Raw genomic sequence first — 27,093 nt, 5'->3', positions numbered from 1 at the left:
CTTGCATATCATGCCTTTGTGGCTTACATGTCATATTTTCCTTTGATTATGCATATTCCTTCTGCTTTGTCATATATCATGTTTGTGTTGGTGACTGTGGCTAGTTGTTGGGCCATCATGGAAGAACTCATGCTCTTACGGTGAGCCAAGGGGTGACTATGATGACCGCGGGGGTGATTGCAACACCCTGGCATTGCTACCACAGGGGTGGATTTCATAATGGCATTATTGCATTTGCACGCATGTACTTTCCTTTTTTGAGTCACTCACTTAGATGTAATTGTCTAACTTAGGTGTTTCATACCCCTAGAACATTCAACATCCCAAATTTAATAGAAGTGCTAGGTGTTCCAAGTTCTAGTTCGAGCCAGGGCAGAAAGATGGTACTTGGCTAGCTTTGGGTTTCTCAGCTAGCTTTGGCCTTTATTTCATTATGTACCTTTATAAACCAAGTGATGTATTGTAATAGCAACTAGGATGCTAGAGCTTGTATTAAATGCATGGGTTGTGTTGGTATAATATCTCAATTGGTGCACTTCAAATGTTGTATGGGGAAATTGCCACGATTAGGGTTTATTTGCTAGCTTGGGCATGTGTTGCAGTTATAACTACAAGTAGTGAGTTGTGTCTTTTGGGTTTATTAAAAGTAGTATGCGTTTCCTGTACATATAAAAGAATCTAGTGGAAACCCCTTTATTTAGCTTCGGTTAAGCTTGCAGGTTCGATCCAATGTTTCCGTTGGTAAGGGTTTTCATAACGCCCGTAGGTGATGTTAGCTTATATTTGATATCATTGTGTATTTGAAAAAGTGGGGCGTTACATCTTCCATCTGAAATCATCCTCCTTTTTGAACCAAATTCAAATTCTAAATACTATCTTATCATTAAGGAACTTATCCCAATGTAACTGCAGTACGACTGCTCTATATATGGCTGCATAACCAGGAAAGCTACATTAGCTTTTTGGCATATGCTTGTCTTTACATGGCTCCACTTACAAGGGAAGTCCATTTACTGGAGAGGTACAAGCTTCTATGTTGTGTGTACATATGTAAGGATATAACACACTTCGATTAACTTCAGTTGGACACAGAAGTAGCATTCTGTTCATCTGAAATCATCCCCATTTTTGAACCTTTTACATTCCAATTGGACAAAGTGTAAAGCAGCACAATCAGCTCAAAGAAGCTCTTTGATAATGAAATGGCAGAATGTTGCTTCCGCTGGATGAAGGAGAATTTCTTTGCCAAGAATTGTTGCAGTTGTGGATGTGAATGTGAATGGAAACAGTTGTAGGAACTCTTAGTGGAAAATAAAAGCCAGTTTGTTTCTACACCACTGATAAAAAATTGCCTAGAAAGCCACTACATATCTTGAAATAGTCTCTTCAGAGAGCACCTCAAGATGTCTGAAGATGCATTTGGACTGCCACGAGATGGTCCAATCACATTGCCATGTGATGCAGTCTTCACGAGCTATGTTACCACACCCATCCAGCAGGATGTATGTTAAGATCTCAAGGATGCGTTGCTTGTATCCTTTAGTACAACTCTGCTGCTCATTATTTTCCATCCTTCAAGAAGATATGAGAGAACAATTGATAGGTTATGGACACTGAATTAACCATATAGGATTTTTTATTCTGGTTATAATCCATATGGAAAATATAAATATTGAGTTGTAAATTCTTTTATATGTATATCTTTTTTGTTTTTATACTAGGATTTTATATGCAAGTTATTTACATCCGATCTCCCTTTTCCTGTTCGTTTTCCTAAAAAGCAAATATGTTGAAGTATTGAAACTTACTATCGTAGAGGTTACTACATTTATGTAGTTCATATTGCAATGAGGACAGTTAATTTGAACAGAATGTTTTAGAGAGCAAGGAACTTCCATTTGTATTGGCATTTTTTTGGTGTTAGAAACTATGTGCCCAAAACCACAGAGCCGGCTCCTGTTTTTTCGGCTGTAATATAATAATTTATCCTCATGGATTGGAATAATCTTACACTAGTTGAGGCATTCCAGACCTTGATTATTGGGTAAACAAAAAGCACCTAGAGGCTGAAACATTAGATGGAAAATCTATAACATGCTTCAGGAAAAGGCTCATCTGATACAGTCTGTTGCTTTCTCAAATATTTCAAATTAGTGTGCAGCACAGTGTCTCAGGTTACATCCTCTATTTTCTATTTTATAATGTAGAATTCTGTTATATTTGTGACTTAAAATTGATTGGGTCAAATATATATGTCAAATAAATAAATAAATTGGGTTGGGGCAGCCATTGGTGTATGCAGCCCAAGCCCAAGTTCTTATATGTTTAATTTGGATTTGCATTTCATGTTCATTTTCATTGCATTTGGCTTTATATATATATGTGTAAGAGGCTGGATGCTTGTGGGCCGTTGATCTCTGAGAAACCCTACCAACTATTCTCTCCTTATGGGTAAAATTAATAAACACTCATTGAACTTTAAAGTTATAATTATTTACTTATTGAACTTTAAATTGTAATCAATTATTCACTGAACTTTACTCAACATCAACCATCCATCACTTATCATAACTCTTTTAGTTATTACAAACGAAAAATGCTAACGGAATCTGACGTGACAAAAATTAATTTAACATACACTCACTAAACTTTAAAAATGTAACTACTTACTTACTAAACTTTGCTCAACGTCAACTATCCATCACCCCGTTATATTACCATATGATCTTGAAACACCCGTTACATCACTGTTTGATCTTGAAACATATTAAAAGATTTTTGTATGCATTTGAGATTACTTACTTCTCAAACCAAAAGTCAAAAACTAAACTAATGATTCAAATTAAAAAAGCTACTGATGCAAACCAAAATTAAAAAAAATGTTTGCTTAAATTTTTTTACCTCCATTACGAACAATGAAATTCAACATATTCAATAATGAGACCAAGAGCCAAAAACTGAAGGTATGCCGGTCACTAGATATGACCAATTCGGTCACTCACTGAAGGTATGCTAGTCACCGAATATTGTTGCACCCACAATGATGTATTATATCAAATTGGCATACATGTAATGAGTGAACTTGGTGACCACTTTTTAGGATTAAGTTTTTGTTTTCTTACGATGGTCATAGAGTCACATTGTTTAGATGGGTAAGTGATTTGTTTGAGGTGATGATGGATTAAAGATTGTTGGTTTTTGGCTTAAAAGAAATACAATTTTTGTAATCAGTTTTTGGCTCTTGATCTCATTATTAAATAGATTTTTTTTGAATTTCGCTATTCGTAATGGAAATAAAAAATCTAAGCAAACATTTTTTTTTACTTTTAGTTTGCATCAACAGTTTTTTTAATTTGAATCATTAGTTTAGTTTTTGGCTTTTGATTTGAGAAGTAAGTGATCTCAAATGTATACAAAAATCTTTTAATATGTTTCAACATCAGACGGTGATGTAATTGGTGTTTCAAGATCAGACGGTGATGTAACGAGGTGATGCATAGTTGAGGTTGAGCAAAGTTCAGTGAGTAAGTAGTTACATTTTTAAAATTCAGCGAGTGTATGTTAAATTAATTTTTGCCATGTTAGATTTCGTTAACCATGTCAGATTTTGTTAGTATTTTCCGTTTGTAATAGCTGACGGAATTATAACGAGTGATGGATGGTTGACGTTGAATAAAGTTCAGTGAGTAACTGGTTATAATTTAAAGTTCAGTGAATAAATAATTATAACTTTAAAGTTCAATGAGTGTTTATGAATTTTACCCCTCCCCTTATATAAAAGGTTGTGATGGAATTGAAATCGTCATTCTCTCACTCGACGCATCTCGCAAACTCTCTCAGAAAGCTGCTAAAACCCCAATCCCTAATCGTTGTTTTTTCTCTGTCAATGATGAAATCTGGTAAGAGAAAAAGATAATCGGGATTGTTATGAGTGTTGTAACAGCTTGTATACAGCCTGTACTCTGGTATAATCTATGTTCTTCAGATTGTAAGTTAATCTTGTTTATCTTGCTGTCTTTCGTGTACCTTATAATTTTTGTATTGTAATCCCTTGATTTCTTAGTGGATTAACTAGGGGCGAAACCCCTATGGTGAGTAGGATCATTTTGATCCGAACACGTAAACACTATCTATTTGCGTGTGTGTGTTGGTTGTGTTCTATTTCGTTTTCCGCTTCAATATCTTGGCGATCCTTGGTACAGTTGAGGTTCTTGTGTGTGTTGTGTATTGGCCGATTACAGGGAATCCCAACAAATTCACATCAGTTGAATGTGTGCCAAAGATGTTGGTGCAAGTCCAGGGACAAAGACGATAAATGGTTCAAAGCAAGTACCTATAACAAAGAAAGCTTTGGTAACAAAAACAAAGTATCAGTCAAGTATGAGACATGCAAGCATTTAAGTACTGGAAATAATAAGGTTTGACAAAAGATTTAGAGAAAGCTTTGCTTGTCTCAATCTATAAAAGTGGGTACTCATTAGTTTCTCCCCACCAAGAAGAAAGGAAGCAACAATTGTTAGTCTATGGTCACTGAAACTCTATGCGGTTCTTGGATCCTGGTAATGCATAAGTTGAAAGTATATCCCAAGTAAATATTTAACTGTAAATTTTATTTTATATGTGTGTGTGTGTGTCAACTACATCATACCTCTCCCTTCCTTCTCTTAAGAAACAAATAGTTGAGTATTGAAGAAAAAGGCAATTCATAGCTGGTGATGATGGATCTAACTTCACCATAATTTATTTGAAGAAATTGTTTGGGAGACCAGAGGACTTCCATTGACATTATCCGTCATTTGCTTATTTTTTTCTCCTACAGAGACAGCTACAACAGCATGAAGACTTTTCAAGCACACATCAACTTCTGTGGGATGACAAAAAAACACAAAAGTTTGTAGACCAACCATGAAATCTAGTTTAGTGTCTCAGATAGGGTGAAGATGCTGGGGAGGGAGAATATCTTAATTACAAATTGTTAAAACATTTGAACATTATTCAAAACTAGTAAAGGAAGCTTTTAAAGTAAAGAAAAAAGGCTCAAGGAAAATTAGGAGAAAATCAGGTTTAGATCTGATCATTATTCAAGGTATTCTGATCAGCTGCATCCAAACCAAGATAAGTGCTTCTAAAACGCCCCGCAATGGTACATTGGTACTGAACTGTCAAAAGATGACTGAAGGCCTAATATGAAACCCAACTGGTACACTCTTCTAGGAGTTTCTACTTGAAATTATTCTTTCCCTATAAGTTTGCTTCTTAGACCCAATTAATCCTCCGAGAGCCCTTCAAGTTTTTGGTAGAGGAAGCAATTTCAGTGAACACTGGGCAAATAGTTACAAGGTACTTCAACATAAGAGAAACATCTTCAACCTTTAAAAGATCTTAGAATATGACCCAGTGTGACTTCAATGATACTGCAAACCAGTCCTACCTCTGCCAGGTGATTCTTTGTCAATCACATTATCAGCAGTACCAGTAGCTTGATAAACAATCTTGAAATATTTCCTCAGAAGCTTAGGTAACCTTTTGGGATAACACCTGATCTACCACAGTCTATATAGTTTTTTTTTTTATTCGAATATTACCTCCAGAATCTATTGGGGCTACACTATCCATAAAACTAATATATTTGTGGCACTCAAACAATGCCCTATTTTCCTTCCCAGTGACACATAGATTGCAGGCAAGGAACAAACACGCCCAGGAACAGTTTCACTCTACACCATAACTAATTCTCATGGTTTGCTCATCATGTCCCTACACACCACAGGCCGCATCAAGTAGTGTTTCTGGCTAGTCTATACTACACTAAAATTAGCACTCTTGTTTGATTTTATTATGTGCCTCACCGAAACCACATATTCTTTTGGTAAGATCATTCAGATGGAGAAATTAATATCCACCATTCCAGTTCTGTGATTTATTTGAACTGACAGAAGACAGATTGGCCAATGAGGTTTCCTAACAACTCTGCATTCTTGGAAGACAAAACCATGTATATATTTGAATGGATAGCCCACATGTACACTTTCATTTCGGACAAAACCAACCACATCCACCCCCAATGGTCCCTCATGACCCACCAAAGCATGGCCTTGCAACCCATTTATCCTAACAAAACAGAAGAAAGAACTTCATGATGGTCTCAGGCATGATCTTATATAAGCCATTTCCAGTTTCATTTGGATCAGTACAGCTTTAGCGCTTCAGTCTCTTGACAATCCTATTTACAATTAGTTCTATTCTAGATCTCCAGTTTCTAAATACAGCAGCATGGTCAGCCCTGGAAAACTCATCAAAATGGCAAGGAAGTGGCAGAAATATGCTGCCATGAAGACAAAGAGACTTTCATTTTCAAGCAAGAACAGAGATGTGGATGCAGGTAGCTGCAGTACTTCATCTGTGGCTAATAAAGGACATTTTGTTATCTACACAGCTGATCAGAAGCGTTTCATGATTCCCCTAGTTTATCTCAACCATGAGATCCTGAGAGAGCTCTTCAAGTTGTCTGAAGAGGAGTTTGGGCTTCCAAGCAGTGGGCCAATCACATTGCCGTGTGATTCAATTTTCATGGAGTACATATTGTCATTGATTCAGCATGGTGTAGCTAAAGATCTAGAGAAAATTTTGCACCTGTCAGTTTCTACTAGTCTCTGCTCATCTTCATTATCATCTTTCCACCAAGGAAAGACAAATCAGCAAATACTTGTATACTGAAATTAACCTTACTTCAGCCTTGTAAATGATCAGTGAGGCTTTTGCTTATTGCATATTATCAAAAATTCAAAGGTTCAGTTCCATATTCGATTTCTTTTTTTTTTTTTTTTTGGGACAGGTGAATTTGAGTTTATGCCTTTGGAAAATTAAATTAATGATTAAAAACTACTATAGTATGTTCCTGTGAATGACAGTCTCTTTTCTGACAGTAGTAGTTCTAACTGTCAATATGGTCAGCAAAAGCTTGGGTTTCACCTGTATAAATAAATAGACTTCTATTGTGAGACTAAATCTATTAACTTATGTCCTGAAGCTCTACACTACAAGTTGGTTTTCATAGGCAATCATGTGAATCCCAAACCAAGTTACACCTCAAAAATCCCACAAAAAGTTCTAATGCATTCTTAATATGGTGCTAGTATCATTGGCTAAGCGCTTACAACCAACTCAAAAGAAATTCTTGTAGTACTAGGTGTCGGCGGCTAGACACTTACCCTCCAACTCACAAGCATTGAGACAGTATCCACACGGATTGGAGAAGCACATGAAACCCAGTGGAAATTGGCAACGCTTAGCAGTTCACTCTTCTTAGTAATCTTCCTTTCAAGAAGAAAAAGGATAGAAAAAGGTGATTGGTGGTGACAGTGCAAATCCATATTTTTAGGAAACTAATATGCTGATTTGATGATACAAGTACATATGATAGCAGAATGATCTGGCATATCCTATCTTTCCCAGAAAGAAGCAAGCAGCTGTTAAATCTGAAATTTCTGTTGAATCTGGAACAAGCAGTTGTTAAGGAATTGAAAACGCAATTAATTGATGATTGATTTCATAAAATACAGTAAGCATCTATATAATTCATTGTTACAAAATCGTTAATTGATGATTGATTTGTTAGAAATACATGAAAAGGGAATTGGTGACACCAAGAAGCTGGTGAAACTAATGTCAGCAAGCCATGTCAAAGTAAACACAGCAGCATATAAACCGGTGCTGCTGTCGAGGAGCATTTTAGAACTTAATACCCGCCAGAAAAGTGAAAGAAAAGAGAATAAGAAGATAGAGAATTACGAAGGGAAATTTCAAATGAATCAAATAGCCTCTGCTTTTGGTCCAAATCTGTGAATGGGGCAACAATCTCTTCTTCATCTCAAGAAAATGTGCCCCAAAATACTAAGGGAAATTTGCAAAAGTAGGACGGCCGGCAAAGAACTTTGCAAAAATAGGACTCTTAATTTTTTTTTGCAAAATTAGGACTTTTAAGAGTTGAATGGACTAAAATGCCCCCGATTTAAATCAGCTTACGATCCCTTTCGTCTTCTTCTTTTTCAATAGATCTTTTTCCTTCTCTCTCTATTACTCTATATATATAAGGTACATATATATATATATCCATCTATCATTTTTTTATTTTTTTACCATTCTCTGTAACCTAAATATATGTGTATATATTGTTTATGATTCAAGAGATATGGGTCTCTCTCATTCTCTCTCCATTATGTATCATATATTATACATGTACTGTGTGTATTTGTGTTGATGGGAGAGGAAAAGAGACAAATGGCAGCCATGTGCAAGAAAATGAGAAAAACGATTGCAGTAGGGCCATGGCATCGTTGATTGCGGTCGTGACTGATATATTCACTGCAACTGTTTTAGTTTCTTGTCGTGGTCATGACAGATATCTTTAACTGATAAGTGTTAAAGATATTTGTTAAGGATATTTGATATTTGTTAAAAATATCTGTTAAGGATATCGATTCTGTTAAAGATATCGGTTAACAAATATCGGTTCTGTTAAGGATATCAGTTAACAGATATCGGTAACCGATATCCTTAACAGATATCTGTTCCCGATATCCTTAACAGATATCTTTAACAAATATCAGATATTCTTAAATTACCTACAATGGCTTTGAAGGCGAAGACCGACGAAGAAGCAGCAACCTTAGATGCTTAGAACAGAGGACGAGTGAGAGAGATGTTCTAGTCGACGGGGTGATTGGGGATGTGCGTGCAAGAGGAAGAAGACGAAGGGGATCGTAAGCTGATTTAAAACGGGGGCATTTTAGTCCATTCAACTCTCAAAAGTCCTAGTTTTGAAAAAAAAAATTAAGAGTCCTATTTTTAAAAAATTCTTCGCCGGCAGTCCTATTTTTGCAAATTTCCCAAATACTAATAACATGCTTACATATAAACTAATTTAACTAAATCTGAGTAATGCAGTAAAGTTAGTAAATGGGAGCAAAATAATTCTTTAAGAAGCATTATATCCCACACATTTAGTGGGCAGCACCTAAATGTTGCTGGGGCCTCCAAATTGCAAATTAAGATAACGTGAAGGTCTTGATATCCCTTCATACGGACAGCATAACATAGTTCGTACGTTCTTGTCTCATGGTTTATTCCCACATGTTATGTTTGACGTTCTTTATTGTTCTGAAAATACTCGCTGCCTCAAAAGTTTAAACTCTCGCTCAATGGCAACCGCAACCTTTCTTTCATTGATATGCATATTCATGGAAGTAGTTGGCCAGTTAACATGGGATAGAAATATAGCCCAGCTACCAGACCAATCGGGCCCTTTTCTTGTGGTTCTTAAGGCGTGGAATCACAAGAACCACTGGCTTCGGGCCCGATGTGTCGTCTAACCACTTCGCACACAGAAGGAAGGACCACGGTTTTTCATGTTGAGAAAGAACAAAACATGGCCATTGGCCACTGCCCAGTCCTCTTCTGCATTAAATAGCCCATGATCTTGCAGCCATGGGCCCTACCCATAGAAAACCACATTCAATGGCAGTGCCTCTGGCTATATATAGCTATCTACCTCCTTCAGATTAGCACCGCAAACCAATTCATCATTCAGAGATACCAACCTCTCCTCTTCTCTTCTCTTCTCCTCGATCATAGTATAACAAACCAAGACAGTATGATCAGCACCAAGAAACTCATCAAGATGGCAAGGAAATGGCAGCGGGTGGCCGCCATCGGAAGAAGAAGAAGGATTTCAATACCAAGAGCCGAAGGAGATGTCAGTAGTAGGAGCAGATCATCATCAGTGGCCGATAGGGGTCATTTTGTCGTGTACACGGCGGATCAAAGACGCTTCGCTTTTCCAATTGCGTATCTTAACCATGAGATCATCAGAGGGCTCCTTGAGTTGTCGGAAGAAGAGTTCGGACTGCCAAGCGATGGACCCATTACGCTGCCGTGCGATGCGGCATTCATGGAGTATGTGGTCTCTTTAATCCCACGCCGCACATCCAAAGAAATGCAGAAAGCTCTGCTGGAGTCCATTGCAAATAATGGAAGATGTTCAATGTCTCGCTCTCTTCTTCGTCATCAACAAAAACACTCCCAGCAATCACTACTTTGCAGCTGCTAGCCGGAAGAAGATCCATACCCCGTCGAAAGTATTGTTTGATTGATTCCCAATATATGCAGACAACATTTTGAATTTTGCTTTCCCTCTGCCATGAGACAGTAACTGAAATTTTCTTCCGTTCAATCCAAACGAAAAGAAATTGATCATTATTGTCGGGCCAGATCTCGTCCTTTAAGAATAACCCTTGATTGGAGGTTTGTTCATAGGGTTGGAAAGAGGTAGAAGTGTTCAAAGGGTTTTGGATAGTTTAGATTTGAAAGGAAGCCTAAAAATTGTGTGTATCTAAATATTGTCGTCATTTCCAAATTTCCATTTCAAAAATTTGGCAACAATTTTGAGAATGGAATAGAGAAAGTGACATGAGTCTAAAACTCATTCTGGTTTCAAAAATTTTAGCCCACAACCCGGAAGGGGCAATCCATGACCGATGTCAACTCCAATACTTAGGTTGTCCTCACCATTAAAATCAACAAGTCTTATGTGCTATGTACTTGATGTGGTCCTCAAAATACAATAACTGAATTAATTTATTCGAGAGTCTCAGCAAATAATTGACGGGGCCTAACGAGACAAACTACCGAGGGGCTAGAGGAAATCGACAACTAGGGGTTCGACTCGTTGTCTGAGGGAACAAAAGGGTGGAGCACCAAAAGAGCATGAGAAATGAGCACCAGAGAGGTAGGGGTGCCTTAGATGGGTCTTCGAATGATGCTTGTACAATCTGCAAGAAAGTCTTTGGGAGACTGTAAAATAAAAGACAGTCAAAAGGCAAGTAGGGATTTCTCTTGTGTAGGCCCTCTGATATCTAAGTAAGTACAAATCATGAAGAAATAGAGATATGGCATGATGCAATATGCTAGGATGCAATGCATGAATAAAGTTTGTGGGCGCCTGTGAGAAGTTACATGGGTAAGCAATATGAGTGAATTATGTATGTGGACCTTTCGGGTGAGTAACACAACAAGATAAAGAGAGAGAGATTACATGGCTGGAGTGATTTACCTGAAACCATGGGGGCGATGGGCATTTATAAAGTTTGGTTGTGACTGGGACGCATGATCGGCACGTGACACGCAACTATATGGAACGCATGGCTCTCCCGCTCTATCTGGTGCTCCCAAGGTTATGCATGCATGAAGGCTCCTAGGTGAGAAACCCCTCATCTCCCCTAAGGAAAGGTCCTAGGGGGAAAGAGAGTCTTAAAAGGCGAGCCTTATTACCACAAGACAACAAAGGGTGAGATCTTGGGGTCTTCGAGTGACCTGGGAGGTCACCGAAGACTTGATCAAATGCTTACGCAGATGCTTGATAGGGTCATCCGTGGGTGCTTGTGAAGAAGAAGCTCATGGCATGGTGTAGGGCATGAGGATGCACTTAGAACGGTGTGAAAAGGCACGCATGTGCTTTGGTTGAAGGGTACGCGGCCGACGTGTGGCAGGAGGGCGCGAGCGAGGGCCGAAGGCTAGGCAGCTGGTGGTCGTATAGGCAAACGAGTATTCTTAACAACATTTAGTTCTTTTAATTTCTTTTAGAAAATATATATTTAATATTTTTAATTTTTAATATATAATTAATAAAATTAAAAAATTAAGTTCTTTTAATTTCAAATAAGAGATTTAATAAAAAATTAAAAAATATTCTTAAAAACAAAATTAATACACAATTTTTTATTTTGTGAATATTTATTTTAATTAAATTTAAAGTCAAAATATTTAATTTAATAGTCAAAAATGTTGATTTGGCCCTACAAAAATTATTTAACAACCATATTAGTAATATTAATAACATATTAATTTAAAACCCCAATTGTAATTATTATTAATTTAATTTTAATTATATATTATTATCAAATTTGATTGAAATTTATTTTAATTAAATTTCAAATCAAAAAATCTCATTTGTGCAAAACACTCCCCCTCCCACCACCCACTGTGAACCCTCCCCCTAAAGGCCCCCATTTATTATTTAATTTTAATTTTTTATAATTCAAATTAAATTCAAATTTTAAATTTAACATTTAAACCCCCCTACCACCGTAATTAAACCCCCACCCCTCACCCGCAATGTGATTATTAATTTAAAACCCCCACATATTAATTTAAAAGCCCTACTGTGATTATTATTAATTTAATTTTAATTATATATTATTATCAAATTTGATTAAAATTTATTTTAATTAAATTTCAAATCAAAAAATCTCATTTGTGCAAAACACTCCCCATCCCACCACCCACTGTGAACCCCCCTAAACGCCCCCATTTATTATTTAATTTTAATTTTTTTATAATTAAAATTAAATGTAAATTTTAAATTTAACATTTAAACCCCCTTACTAGAGATGGGAAATGGGCCGGGCCGCCTCATAGCCCGACCCGGCCCAGCCCAGCCCCCTACTATAGCAGACGGGTCGGGCCAACCCGCCCAGCAAAATGCGGGCCGTGCCGAGCCAAGGATATCTGGCTCGTAGCCCGATCTGGCCCGACCCACCAAAATGGCCCGTGGGCCGGCCCACCAAATGGCCCTCCAAAATGGCACGGTTCGACTCACCAAAAAATAAAAAATATTTAAAAAATTATGTTTATTAAATATTTAAACATATTTTAAATATAATAATTAAAATTATACAAACATAAAAGTTATACATATTTTAAAAAATTATAAAAATTTTACAAACATAAAAATTATGTTTAAAAATTATAAATAAATGGCTCATGGGCCGACCCAGACAGCCAAGCCTGCGAGCTAGCCCTACCCAGCAGGCCCATGGCCCATCCCAGTAGGCCCACGGCCCGACTCGGCCCGCCCCGCCCTCGGCTTGGTCCATTTATTAAGGACCACAAGGTCGTGCCGGGCCCCAACATTTATTGCCTTGGTCTGGCTCTTCTTCCTCGAGGGCTAAATTCGGTCTGACCCACCAAATGGATGGCCAAAAGGGAGGCGGGCCGCGTCGGCCAGGCCCACCCCTCACCCACCCACTGTGAACCCCCCACTCTGACCCCCCTAGCGGTCGTCCCCTCTCTTTCTTAATTTTGTTTTTATTTTTTATAATTAAAATTAAATAAATAATTTTGATGTGAACTGCCGCCATCCCCCAATGAACCCTCAAATCTCCCCCCCCCACGGAACACTCAAATCTTTTATTAAGATTTATTGTTTTGAATTTTTTTTTAAATCACATAATATATAATAATAATTTATACAGAATATATAATAATAATAATATATAACAATATAAATATAAAAGAAACAATAATAAACATGTAATAAATTTAAATAACAGAAATATTAAGATTAACATTTAGCCATTGAACAAATATAATAATCAAGTAATAAACAACTATTTACTACTTAACAATTAATTAATCAAATAATATCTATTATGTAAGAAACATTCAATATTGTAATTTAAATCTCAAATAATTAGCAACTAAAAATAAAAAATACCTTCAATTCTTGATGAGATTCGTATCTTCTTAATCAAGACTAAATCACAGCAAAATAAAATCACTTCCGTGATTTTAGTGAAAGTGAGACATGAGCAAAATAGTGAGAAGAAGAATGAAATGAGGAGCAAAAAGAGAGAAAAATATTCAGAGTAGAGAAGAACAGAGGGGGAGGGGAGGCTTTAAATGTAATATCCCAAAATTTGAAAATAAATAATAATTATGCAAACTGGTGTTTGAGGACATTATTGAATATTTGGGAATTTAAGAGGAAATATTTATTTATGTGGCTTTGAGGAAAATAAGAAATTAAAGGTAATTAATTAAATTATTTAGAAATGGTTAATAATTATTAATTATTGTATTCGTGGTGATTATTGAATTTTTGTGGGTTAAAAGGAAATATTAATTTATTAGGGTATTTGGAGATTTAAGAAAAATGTTTATGTATGTAATTTTGGGGAAATAAGAAATTGAGGTATTTAATTAAATTATTTGGGAGTATTTATGATAAAATAAATTAATTTGGTGAATTTATGGAAATTATAGAGTGAAAGTGTAATAAAGGGAAATGGAAGTTCGGGTCTATGTGTAATTAAGGAAAGTTGTGGGTACTGAAACGTGATTTGCGGAAGTGGCCGCAAATCATTTTAAATTTAATTGGAGCACATATATGTATGAGGGAGTCGCTAGAACCGGGCGAGCGACTAGGGGAGTGACGCGGGTTCGAGCCCATGGGTGCGCACGCGATGAAGGATTTTGGCTAGAATTTTTCCAGCCATTCCTTGCCCAAAACGACATCGTTTTGGGCAAGGCGGTGGGGAGCCAGTAGCTACCACGCGACACACGCTGAGCCGCCTACTTCTCTCTCATTTTAAGATGCAATTTGAGGGTGAAATCGGCCATTTTTGAAGCAGCAACGAGTGAGGGAAAATCAAAGAAGAAGAAGGCGCACTAGTGGGAAATTTTGGGGGAGAAATTCATGAATCTTGAGATTATTTCGCGATTAAATTAGTCAGGTAAGTGGGTAAAATTATCAGAAGTATTATATGTTTAAATCACGAATTTTATACGGTTAGATTTGATTAATATACACTGTAAACTTATTATTTATGTTAAACGTTTTACTTCGCAGCAAGAGTATGAGAGAAACTAAGATCGGCTATCTACATGCAAGCTTCCAACCCTCTCCTCGTGTTCTTTATTTCCCATGAAAGTCTCTATGGTTTTTCGTATTTTATTCTCTCCCTCATCGTGACTTGGTTTTATGCATTAATAATAATAATAATCTGCGTGATAACCACCCTATGACTTATATTTTATTAATGAATTTATTGTTAATGGAATAAGCTAAGTAAGGATGTCATGGTGTCTTTCATTTCGACCATCATGGAGCTTCGTATCGCTTTGCTTTCCTTGGGAATGATGCCAAACCCGTTGGGGTTAGGTTTTTAGAAAATTGGTTATGGTCAGGATTATGAGAATATGTTAAGAGTCTATTATGTATGTTGAGATGGTTTTCTGTGAATGAGAAGGAATGAGAATGGTATCATGATGTTATATGGTTATGTACATGAAAAGTTATGGAGAAATGTTGTGTAATATTAAGTTAAGCTGGGAAGATATAAAGTTAATAGTGTTAGTAAGTGTGTCTAAGAGTATGGGATACAAAGCCACTAACTATCAACCGTAGGTCACGGCAGTTGATGGCTGGATGTATAGGCGCCAGTCATCGACTGTTACGATAAGCGCTAGACGGGCCAGAAGAGCTAGTACTGCCAGATTCCCGCCTTGGTTTGTGCATATCATGATGTGTGTGCTATAGGGGGCTGGGTTGCATTTATTTGGGGAAACATGCTTTGTGTGCGATGGGATGTGTGAGCATTTGCATGACCCGGTTGGTCTAAGAGCTAATTTGGGTACCCTAGGCGAACATGTGCATTTAGAGCATGCCGCATGTGTGTATTCCTATATGGGCGTAGCATGACCTGATGCTTGGTTTATGGGGACCTTGCCATCACGTTTATGCTACAGAAGCCATTGCATTTCTTATGTATTGTATTGCATGGTTCTATTGTTACTGTTATTCTAGGCAGGAGTACCGTGCCAGTCTGGGTGTCGGGAGTACCGACTCGGGGGAGCTTCAGCTCGGCTTAGAGATTAGCTTGGGGAAGGCCCGAGGGAAGACCATGATCGCGGAAAGATATAACAATGTGATGGGTAACAAGAAGAGCATATGAGGGTATGATAGGTATCAGGAAGAGCATGTAACGAGTATCAGGAAAAATCGACTAATGTCAGGAAAATGCGAGCCTTTATGGATAATGATATGGTAGCCTAATGTTAGGCTGCAACATGTTTGTATGCGGGACTTGGGTGCCAATGTGTGGCTTATGTGGGCCCCAAGAACCCTTTATGTGCAGTTGATTTTATCTTATGCATTTAGAAGTAAGGCACGTATGGATCATGACATGATGTTGCATTGGCATGAATTGCATGGGGTGTTATGGGTAGAGTTTTGTCGATATCCAACAGCCTTTCTTTTTAGAGCTTGCTGAGTCTTGTGACTCACGTTTGTTTTCCATCATTCTAGGTAAGAGAGTTGTCCAGCATACTAGGTTCGTTCGACGAAGTTGGGTCCAGATCGTCGAGTCATGATAGCAAGTGCAGAGCTCTCATGAGCCTAGGTCTTGGGTGTCATTGTGTAATGTTTTATAATTTTGAGTTAGATAAATGTTATGTAAGCCAAGTGGGCTCACGGTTTGAATGTTTATGCAAGAACATCTATGGAATGCTATGTTATTAAAAAAAAATATGATTTTAACAAGGGCGGTGTCTGAGTTTTTAGTTTATGTTATTGTTCTATATCACTCAAATAATGACCATCTCACGGAACCTCTATGCTAGCAAGGGCTCCGGCAGGTGAGCCGTTACATTAAAGAAAGGGGGCGCCAAGTGTTGGGTGGGGGGAGGGGGCATTGTGGAAGAGGGAGGGGCCAAGTGTCATGAGGAGGGAAAGCGGGAGGGCTAATACCCGCCACCATTAGCGACGGGCACCTACCTGTCGGCCTTTTGCCCAATGCACGCATTGGGCAGAGGGGCGACAGTGCCCACTATTTAGCGACGAACAGGTGCTCGTCGCTGAATAATAATATTTTAAAATAAATATATATTTTTTAACTACTTTAAAATATAATTGATTTATATATATTTAATTTTACAATCAAGAGAGAAGAAAAATTAAAAAAATTAATAAAAATAAATTATTAAAAGTATTTAAAGAAAAATGACTGAAAAATAAATAAAATATTTTTTAATAATTTATAAATTTATTATTAATTCTAGAAGAAGAGATAAAAATTTATTTTTTACTTTTAAATAATTAATTATGTTTATGTTATAAATAATAATAATTTTATAAAATACTTTACTAATTAATTTATAATTTTAAATTACATATATTTTGTAAACTAAAAATGATAAGTCTTTGAAGAAGAAATTAAAATCAACAATCATCAACGATAGCCCAACGCAGATGGAGAATTAGTGTTGGGTGATTGTTCGTCGCTGAATAATAATTTTTTTAAGATTAATATATTTTTTAACTAATAAAATTAATATAGTTCTTTTATAGATATTTGATTTTACGACTTTATATTAATTAAAAAAATAAGTATAAGAGATAAGGAATAAGGAAAAAAAAAGTAATAGACATAAAACACTAAAGAGTACTTGAAGAACAATGACTGAAGAATGAAATAAATTATTTTTTAATTAAAATATTTTTTAATAGTATGTAAGTTTATTCTTAATTTTAAAATGGGAAGTCAAGATTAATTTTTTATTTCTTAAATGTTCAATAGTTTTATGTTATAAATAATAATAATTATATAAATTATTTGACTAATTAAATTTTAGTTTTAAATTATATATATTATTTAAACTAAAAATATTATTTAAAGACTTTGTAGTCTTGCTTTTATAATTTTCACTAAAAATACTGAAAATATTATCAAAAATTATTATTCATCTCAATTATACAATTAAATGGAGTGTAGCATAGTCAAAAATATAGTTACCTAATTAAATATATAATTTTAGTTCATATGATATTATAATTAAAATTATGTATCCGTTAATGCGCACTTCTTACTCCACAATTAATAAAAATATGTACATACTCTCGAGAATTATTATTTTCCTAGTGAGCAAGTCATTTTTGCATTTTCCAAGGATTGAATCCTGTACCTCCCAACCTCCAAAAATTTACACTTGCATGCGTGACCAACTGATTTGAATGTCTCCTTTATTTATTATGCGCATAAAATATTTTTGTTGTATTTTTGTTTAAAATTTTCAGAATTACATTTGCACCCCAATATTTTTCAAACTTATTTTCAAAATATGTTTGAAAACTCATTTTGAATTTAATTTGTAATTTCATGTTTTATTAATTTACAACTTAAGAACGTAATATTCTCTCACTAATTTTGAATTTAATTGAAATTTTTATAAATTATATATTTAATTATGAAAATTTTCATTTTCAAATCAATTTTTAAATTTAATTTAAATATTTTATGAATTTCACATTAAATTTTTATTAATATTTTGTTAAAGGTTAATTTCAACAACATTACTAAGTTTCTGAATTATAAAGCGTGACATCATATAGTTAATGATGAAATTTAAAACAAGTGAAATGTATTATCTGAACATCGTGGATATTATTTTTATTCTATCAGCATATTATTCATTTAAAAAGATAGGTATTTTCTAAAGGATAACATATTACTTAATAATGAAGATCAATATTTTTAAAAAATATATGAGTATATGGGGTACATCTAGATTTTTATTTATGTACTATTACGTTTTTTTTTATACAATCATTTGAATTTTTTGTTTTTTAATTACACTTATTTATTTATATGTTTAAGATTTATTTTTATATCTGTATTTTTAATTTAATTTAACCACTTTACTTTAATGTGTAAAAAAAAAAAGAAGATAAATACAAGTACATAGATGTAATCAAAATAACGAAAAGTTTCAGTTATCAGAATTAAAAAAAATATATTTGATTAAATTGAGTCAAAAATATAAATTTAATTACTAAAATGTGAAATTAAAGTTTGAATTTCACATTTTATAAATTTTTTCCAAAGTTTTACACATTTTTTAAAGTGTAAAAATTAAGATTTGAAATTACAAATTTTTTAACTTATTTTTCCTTTTTTGTTGCGACAATTTATTCCACTGCCAAAGTTCTTAATTTTTATATTTTTTAGACACGGATTTATTCCGTCGCTAATTTTTTTTCTTTTTTATTTTTATTTTTTAGAGACGAATTTTATTGCTAAATTCAGTGCATGCCCCAAAATTAAACGCGTGCCAGCCTCTGCCCTCCCCTCACATGCGCGCGTCGCTGGAAGCGCTGGATATTAATCTTAGCAATAATTCCAAGTGTTGTACCTTGGAATCAAACGGCCAACCTTCAAGCACCAAGAACCTTTATACGGGCACGCGAATCAGCCGATCCAAATCACTCTTTAATTATTAAAGTGCATAAATTATATTTATAACATTTTCTTTCAAACTTTCAAGAATTATATTTACACTTCAAAATTTACAAAACTTATTTAATGAATATTAATTTTAATATTAATGTTAATAGAGGGAAATAAATATTAATTTTAATTTTAATATTTATTAATTTTATTTCATTACTAATTTAAATAGAAATTTATAAATTATTATATTAGTAGTGAAAACTTTTGTTCTTATTTTGATTTTAATTTGTAATGTCATATTTTATTAATTTTTGTGAATGATGAATATCAATTTTAATTTTATATTAAAATTTTAATTTAATTTTTTTGTCTTCAGGGCATATCCCATCGCTAAATTTTAAATTTATTTTTTTTTTAGCCACGGGTATGTACCCTCGCTAAAATTATAATTATAATTTTTTTTTTTTTGCGACGAGTTCAACTCGTTGCTAAATTTTTAATTTTAAAATTATTTCTTTTCCATTTTTTTAGCGACGAGTAACCCCATCGCTAAATTTTTAATTCTTAAATTATTTTTTTTCGTGATTTAGCGACAGGTGAACCTTTGTCGCTAAAACTTGTTATTTTTTATTTATTTTATTTCCTTTTTCTTAGCTACTTTTGTATTTTAAATTTATTTTTTTTCTTGTTTTAGCAACAGGTGAGCACTCGTCGCTAAAATTTGTATTTTAAATATATATATATTTTTCTTTTTTAGTGACGGGAATGCACTTGTCGCTAAAATTTGTATTTTACATTTTTTTTTCTTTTTTTTTCTATGGGTCAACTTGTCGCTAAATTTTTAATTTCTAAATTATTTTTTTTCCATGTTTTAGTGACGTGTGAATCCCTGTCGCTGAATTTTGTATTTAATTTTTTTTTTCTTTTTTTTGCGACGGATGCATCCCTGTTGCTAAAGTTTTTAATTTTTTATTTATTTTTTTCTTTTTTTAGTGATGAATTTTTCAGTGGGTAAATTTTTAAATTTATTAAAAATATAAAAAATTATTTAGTGACGGGTATTTTCTTCGCTAATTCTGTTGCCAAATATAGCGACGGGTATTTACTTCGCTAATTATGTCACTAAATTAAAAAAATATTTTAAAAAATTAGTGACGAAAATCCGTCGCTAGTTCGTCGCTAATTAGTAACGGATGTTGTCTCGTCACTAAATAGCATATTTCTTGTAGTGTAAGTTTTATTTATCTTGTTGATTGTGGTGTAAGGTTTGAGTTGATCCTAAAACTCATTGTGTCGAAGGTTTGAGTTGAACTTAAAAGTCACTTGATGAAAAATTCATTGTACAAGGTTTTAGGGTGAACCGTGGTAAAACCCTTGTTGTGGTTGATCACTAGTAAAAGTGATTGGGATTGAAAAATCCTTCAAGTGGGTAAGCTTGAAAGTAGTGGACTAGGCGGGGTGCTGAGCCACTATATATCTCGTGTGCAGTTATTTTTTCGTTTTTGCTTATCCTTTATTGCTTAAACTTTCAAAAGAATTGTTTTCAAAGACTAAAACATATTTTCCTTGAGCATAAGCTTACATATTCATATAAGCATATCTTTGATCTCAAACACCCTTGGTATACTCTTACTTATGTAAATTATCTTTGGCAAAGATCATTATTTTGAAATACAGGATAAAAGATTTTGAATTAAGCAAAACAAAAAAGTATATTTCGAAACACACATTCTATATTTTGAAACAAGTTATAGCAGTAAGATATATTTCGAAACATATATAGTAGATTTCAAAACTTGAAAAACAAAAAAGTTTATTTCGAAACATATACCCTATATTTCGAAACATAGTATTCTGCCATCAACCGTTGTTTTAATTATTCAAAAATTTATACGAATCCCAATTCACCCCCTCTTGGGATATATTTGCCAGTATTAGAACCAACAGTACCATGTATAAGTTGGGCCTTCCAATCGAAAGACAATACACTCCACCATCATCTGTTGGATGCACCCTAGTGCTTCACAGATCTTTTTGCACTTACTTAAGAACTGCTCCAGCTCCACTTTGTCGCTAATCTCATCAAACCAAAGGGGGTCATATCACATGAATTCTGTCAAGTAAACGTCCACCCCATGATTTGGCTTCTCTGGTATAGTCTATCCTCCGCCTTACGACCCTGATCCATCCATGGGGATCTCTAAACTCTTTAGTATCTTGCTTACCGTAGCCTTTACCCCCATTTGAATTTTTCTCAATGGACTGTGGTAAGCTAGAGGATCTACCTGCTCCTCCAGTGTCTTGGTTGACAAGTGGATTCCCATTGTAACGACCCATTAGTGGGCCTAGACTTTTACTTGAATTATGATTTATTATATGTGATAAATTAACCTAAAGAATTAAGTGCTATAAAATTGTGATTTGCCTAATTTAAGGGATTGAGTTTTTAAAGAAAACTTGAGGTGAGGCCTAGTGTATTGGGTTGTGTTTTATTTAAGATGAAGTTGTGAAGAAATAATGGGGCCATTGTGTTGGGCTAATGAAATGGGTATTGGGCCCATGAACAAAAAAACTTGTGTATTTTAATTAATTAAAATGAATGAATTATGAAAAGTCTAATGAGGGCTTGATGTGGTTCATTGCATGTGTGAAAAGTAAGGGTGAAATGAGAATTTCATAAATGGGAATTTATTATAGATAACTTGTGTGTATTATGGAGTAAAAAGGAAAATAAAAAAGAAAAGAAAAAGAGGTAAAAGACCAAAATGAGTTTAATGAGTTATGGTGTGTGTGAAAAGGAGAGGGGCAAAGTGGTAATTTGGCTAAGGGGGTGGTTGGAAAGCTGATTGGCGGCCATCTCTCCCCCATGCTTCTTTCTTTTCCTTGTCTCATTTTCTTTTTCCTTCCTTATTCTCCCGAGCAACCATTTCTTCTTCATCTTGTTTCATCTTCTTTCTTCGTTGATAATCTCCATTGAAGCTTCAAATGGGGAGTTGCAGCTGGTTGTTCTTCTCTTTGGACTAAGCATCGTTAAGGCAAGTTCCCTTACCTCTTTATTTCTTTTTAGAGACAAGTTCTTGTCCTAAATGCAATTTCTTGTTCCTCCTATGTGGTTTCAATGCAAGTTTATGTTGATCTTTCCTTGTTAATGTAAACTTTGGTTCCTTTTCTCTTGGGTCAAGTTGGTTTCCTTCTCGGTTCCTTGGTTTTCGAATCTTCTATTTTCTTAGAAGATCTAATCGTGACCCTATATTGATTGGTGGATTACTTTCTCATTTCTTTAAATGTTGTGTTTTTATCACCGATGGGTCTTTTTGAGAGTTGTCCTTAGGGTCTAGCTCATCCTAAATTGTCAAAGGAATGACACTTGATTGATTAGGAGTTTTAGAGAAGCAAGGTTTTTGTGTATCTTGCTTGGAATGTTGAGTTTTGTGGGTTTTTGTTGCTATTTTTAAGTTTTAGATCTCTGTTAGTCGACCAAGTATTTCTGTCGGTCGACCAAGTATGTGTTTTGCCTTCTGTTAGTCGACCAAGTATGTGTTTTTCCTTCTGTTAGTCGACCATGTATTTCTGTCAGTCGACCAAGTATGTGTTTTGTTTTCTGTTAGTTGACCAAGTGTTTCAATCAATCGACCAAGTGTTTCAATCGGTTGACCAAGTGGTATTTTGGTTTCTATTAGTTGACCAAGTGTTTCAATAAGTCGACCAAGTGGGTAATTTGGCTTCTTTTAGTCGACTAAGTGTTTTTCTTGGTTGACCAAATCCCTATTTAGTCAACTAAGTCTTCTTCGTCGGTCGACTAAGTCCCTAGTTGGTTGACCAACTCTTTCATTTCGTCAACTAACAGAATGCATTAATTCTCTCTTTTTGATCCTGTTCTTTTCTAATGTTTGTAATTCTTCCCCAAAGCTCTTGTGATGTTTTAGTTGGATTCACAATCATCTCGCGGATATGTAGGTGTCCAAAAAAATGGGGAAGTTAATTAATGGTGAGAATTGAAAATGAAAATCATGAATTTTTAAATGGTGAATTCATGTAATCAACTTGTTTGACCTTGAGAAATGGTATGGAAATGGATCTCAATGAATGATGTTAAATCATGTGATGAAAATATCATTGGCTCATGTGAGGATATAATCTTGAAATGTCTAAGTGTGCATAATGATTATGGTGAGAACATTGCTAATAATGAAGCATGTTCGACATGTTTACTTGAAACCTTCATGAGCATTGCATGGTATTATTATTTGCGCACTTATTATTTTGCGCGGCGGCTATGTACCGCGGGGTGAGAAAATGATATCCTAAAGAGTGCTTCGCGCGAATGAGGTGGCCATAAAACCCGGTAGGCGATGCTCAAGCCAAATGAATGGCTAAATGATTTTTCTATGTATATGTATGCATGCATGTGAATGTAAGGCTTTGAGGGCCAATGTGATGCATGGAAATTTATGTATTCATGAGAAAGGAAATGAGACATAAAATGCATAATGTCAATGGCATGGGAATGATAATAATGATGGGATCTAATAAGAAATGCTACTCGTACTTGGGAAGTTGGGTTTATTCCACTTTGATTTATCTATGTCTTAACTCCTTTGCTCCATTTGTTGTAATATATATTTGCTGAGCCTTGTGGCTCACCTTGTCTATTCTTGTCATTCCAAGTAAGGGAAAAGCAATTGCTGAGGGCGAGTCCAGTGAGGCTAGAGCCCGGGTCTAGTTGTGTACAAAGATATCCCAGCCGAAGAGATCTATGGGAGTGATTTGTTTTGAGGGCATGTAGAGTGAGATTCATTTTGTACATGATAATTGCCCTTATATTTTGATTGTATGGCCTTTGAGCCTATAGAATTTTGTAAGTTAAAATGTCATTGGAAATGCTTTATTTTGGCTCCTAAAGATCAGTGAGCAAGTAAAATATATATATATATATATTTGGTGTTAAATTTGGGTTATTGTTTCTCTATCCTTTTATGTGACGACCTCCTTTCGGATTTTCCTATGCTAGTAGGATTATCTAGGAGAGAGTCACTACACCCATTCCCTTGGTATTGGTCGTTACTGTCTCTATGTGGTCGCATGCCATGGGCATCCTAGGTAAGTATGGGCAAGCCACGGTCAAGTTCCCCAAAAATCGCATGTCTTCTACCACGGCCACCCCCACGAACCACATACCATCTATTATTACAACATTTCAAGTCTATCACAAAAATTTACCATGACTTTCATTTCAGAATTTAAGTGCCTATTGGCTGAATTTATCATCTAGTTACAATATCCAAAATTTACTAATTTACAAAAGAAAGAAACTTAAACCTCCCTATGCACAATTCCCGTGAAGTGAGGCATTCTTGCTTTAGCTTAGAGTGTGACTAGGGTATATGTGGGATGATCGCTTGCCACGATCCTTACCGTCAGAGTTGATGCTAATCTACAAATCTGAAAATGTTAAGGAGTAAGCCTACCACTAGCTTAGTGAGAGGTAAAGAGCATTATAATGGGGGAAATATAGAATCAATGCATCAAAGATAAATCATCATTCCATGTCATGCCTAGTAGTAATTAAAACATTATAGGAGATGACGAATAAACATGCACTTTTAGGAGCAAACAATTTAGAACCAAAATTCACATATTTCATTCTTTTAGGGTGGAACGACTCTCACCCATAAGATCCACTTCGATGGAACCACACTCAGTGGATATAAATATGATGATGGAACCACTCTCGCCAAATTAGGGTGGACCTACTCTCACCTTAATGTATACATGGTGCACCAATGGCTAACTTTTAATGTAGTTAATATTTGAGTTCATATATATGATATAATTGAATAGCTATGGCAATAATACCTAAGAGGGGGTGAATTGGGTTATTTTAAAATTTTGATGTGAAACTAGAAAATTTTCTTTATGAAGAGGAATGAGAACTTTGATGCTAGTTAAAGATGACTTAAAGATTGCAAATCACAATAAATTAAATGAAAAATGAACGCAATTGAGTGACATAACTGATATGTAGTGGTTCGGCTTAAACAAGCCTAATCCACTATTTTAGCTTCTCACTAAGGATTTTTAAGCAAATCGCTATAACCCTCCTATCACACCAGATAGGCTCTCTAGCATCAAGCTAGGAAATTACAATCTTTTTGTTTAAACAAGCAAACCCTCTAGCAAGGCTAGATAAAATACAACCTCCTACTTAGGTACAAGTTGGTCCTCTAACTATATGAGCTAGGAACACAATTAGTGATACAAGAAATGGTTCTCTAAGAGTATGGCCTCTTAGTTACAATGTAATCAATGAAAAATACAAGGCTAGAAATATACTTCTACATAATTAAAACACAAGCCTTGAAAATAAGAAATTTTGAATACCAATGAAACACAATAAATGATGAGCACTTGGAGCTTGTAGATTAATCATATATAAGTCTTGGATCACCTATTTGACTTCTATTTATAGAGTCTTGAAAGCTTGATTGAGAATCTTGTCGTTGATAGTGGAGAGATCACTTTGAGAGAGTGAAGGAACTAGCCGTTACAGGTTGTCTGCAACAAACTGGTTAACAAGTTAATTCAAACATTTGAACACCAATTAATAGAAGGATTAGGGCTGTCGATAGCTTCTCAAGACCTATCGCAGGTCCTGATGCAAAGGCGATCGACAGCAAACTACAGAGAGCATGATTTGCAATCGGTTGACAGCCTATTTTGGACGATCGACAGCATGAGGCAAAACGGTCGATAGGTTGTCTCATGATTTTCAAAAATATGCTTTGGTTTCTCCAATAATTTTGGCCAATGTGTTTAAGACAAGTTATGATGATTTTTCAATATCAACTAATCTCCATTAAAAAAATGTGTTTAGAAGTAAGTTGTTTTAAATGAAAGTTTATTTTTTATTTTAATTTGATTTTGTTTTCAATGGTTGTTTTGTTTTGATAAGATGGGTTGAAATTGATTTTGTTTTCATAACATGTGAAGTTTTGTGAATCATCAAAACCAAAACATCAATATATATATATATATATTATTTGATGGTGGTGACTGGAATAACGATTGAGGCGTCAGTGGCGGCGAACAACGAACGACGATAGAATCCATTCTTAGTCAAATTGTGAAGCTCGATTGTTGCCGGTCATCGTCATCCCTCACAACTGAAGCCCGTCACCACTAAAGCCTCTCGCTGCCAACTTCAAAGACGAAGAGCCCATTGTTGAAGCCTATCGCCTCACATATCTCACTATCGCCTTGCCTCTTTCGCTTCTGTCTTTGCTCTAGTTGCCACTAACTGCCGCATCCTCCACTCTCGCCACTAACTGAGCTCGAGCATGGTGGTAAGCTTGACACAAGTCGATCCCAAGCTGAACTCAAGCTCGAACTATGTTAACTTAGCTCGAGCTCGAGCCTAACTTCTAGGTTAAACTTTAGCATGAACTTGAGCTTGAGCTTGGGCCTGAGGTCAGATTTGCAAAGCCGAGTTGAGCTTAGTGAAGCTCAGAGCGGCTCGGCTCGATTGTAGGCCTAGTTTGTGCCACAAAATAATATCAAAATTGGAAATAACTATAAGAGAAATCTTATTTGGTGACTGATGTCTCAGGAAAGCATAATCTCCTAAAACATAATAGGGCCCATCTTTTTCCTCACCATTGCCAATCATCCTACTAGAAAACTAGTCCTAAAATATGCAATGAGAAGGGATGAAGGTCACAATACAGTTTATGTCTTAAGTTATCTTGCTAATAGAGAGAAGATTGCATTTTAAGTTTGGGACATGTAATATAGATTTCAGTTGTAAACCAGACACATAAGTTGTCCCTTGTCCCATAATCGAAGACATAACACCATCTGCCATAGGGATAAAACTTATTTATTGCAGCCATAAAACCTATCTTGTGATCGGAAGCTCTAGTATCTACTATCTAGCAATTTCCATTCATTTTTCTAGATGATGAGAAATATCTTAGATTATCTTTTTATGCCATGGAGACTGTTGGATTAGTGATTAAGGTGTCTGGTCCCT

At 35.2% G+C, this 27,093-nt stretch overlaps 2 protein-coding genes across 2 annotated transcripts; both read left to right on the top strand.

Annotated features, from left to right (window-relative positions):
• Positions 1 to 6,208: 6,208 nt before the first annotated feature.
• LOC127802676 (auxin-responsive protein SAUR68-like) lies at positions 6,209 to 6,789 on the top strand. Its single transcript, XM_052338633.1, has one exon. The coding sequence runs from the start codon at positions 6,274 to 6,276 to the stop codon at positions 6,715 to 6,717; it is 444 nt and encodes a 147-aa protein (XP_052194593.1). The 5' UTR covers positions 6,209 to 6,273; the 3' UTR covers positions 6,718 to 6,789.
• A 2,783-nt stretch (positions 6,790 to 9,572) lies between these two features.
• Positions 9,573 to 10,627, top strand: LOC127802507 (auxin-responsive protein SAUR68-like). The gene has a single exon (XM_052338338.1). It carries the CDS (start codon positions 9,653 to 9,655, stop codon positions 10,106 to 10,108), a length of 456 nt encoding a protein of 151 aa, XP_052194298.1. The 5' UTR covers positions 9,573 to 9,652; the 3' UTR covers positions 10,109 to 10,627.
• The last annotated feature ends 16,466 nt before the right edge of the window (positions 10,628 to 27,093 follow it).

Source organism: Diospyros lotus, chromosome 5, assembly GCF_014633365.1.
Source record: "Diospyros lotus cultivar Yz01 chromosome 5, ASM1463336v1, whole genome shotgun sequence".
Lineage (NCBI taxonomy): Eukaryota > Viridiplantae > Streptophyta > Magnoliopsida > Ericales > Ebenaceae > Diospyros > Diospyros lotus.
Note: the sequence above shows the minus strand (reverse complement) of the source record. Positions and strands in the feature narration are given on the sequence as shown.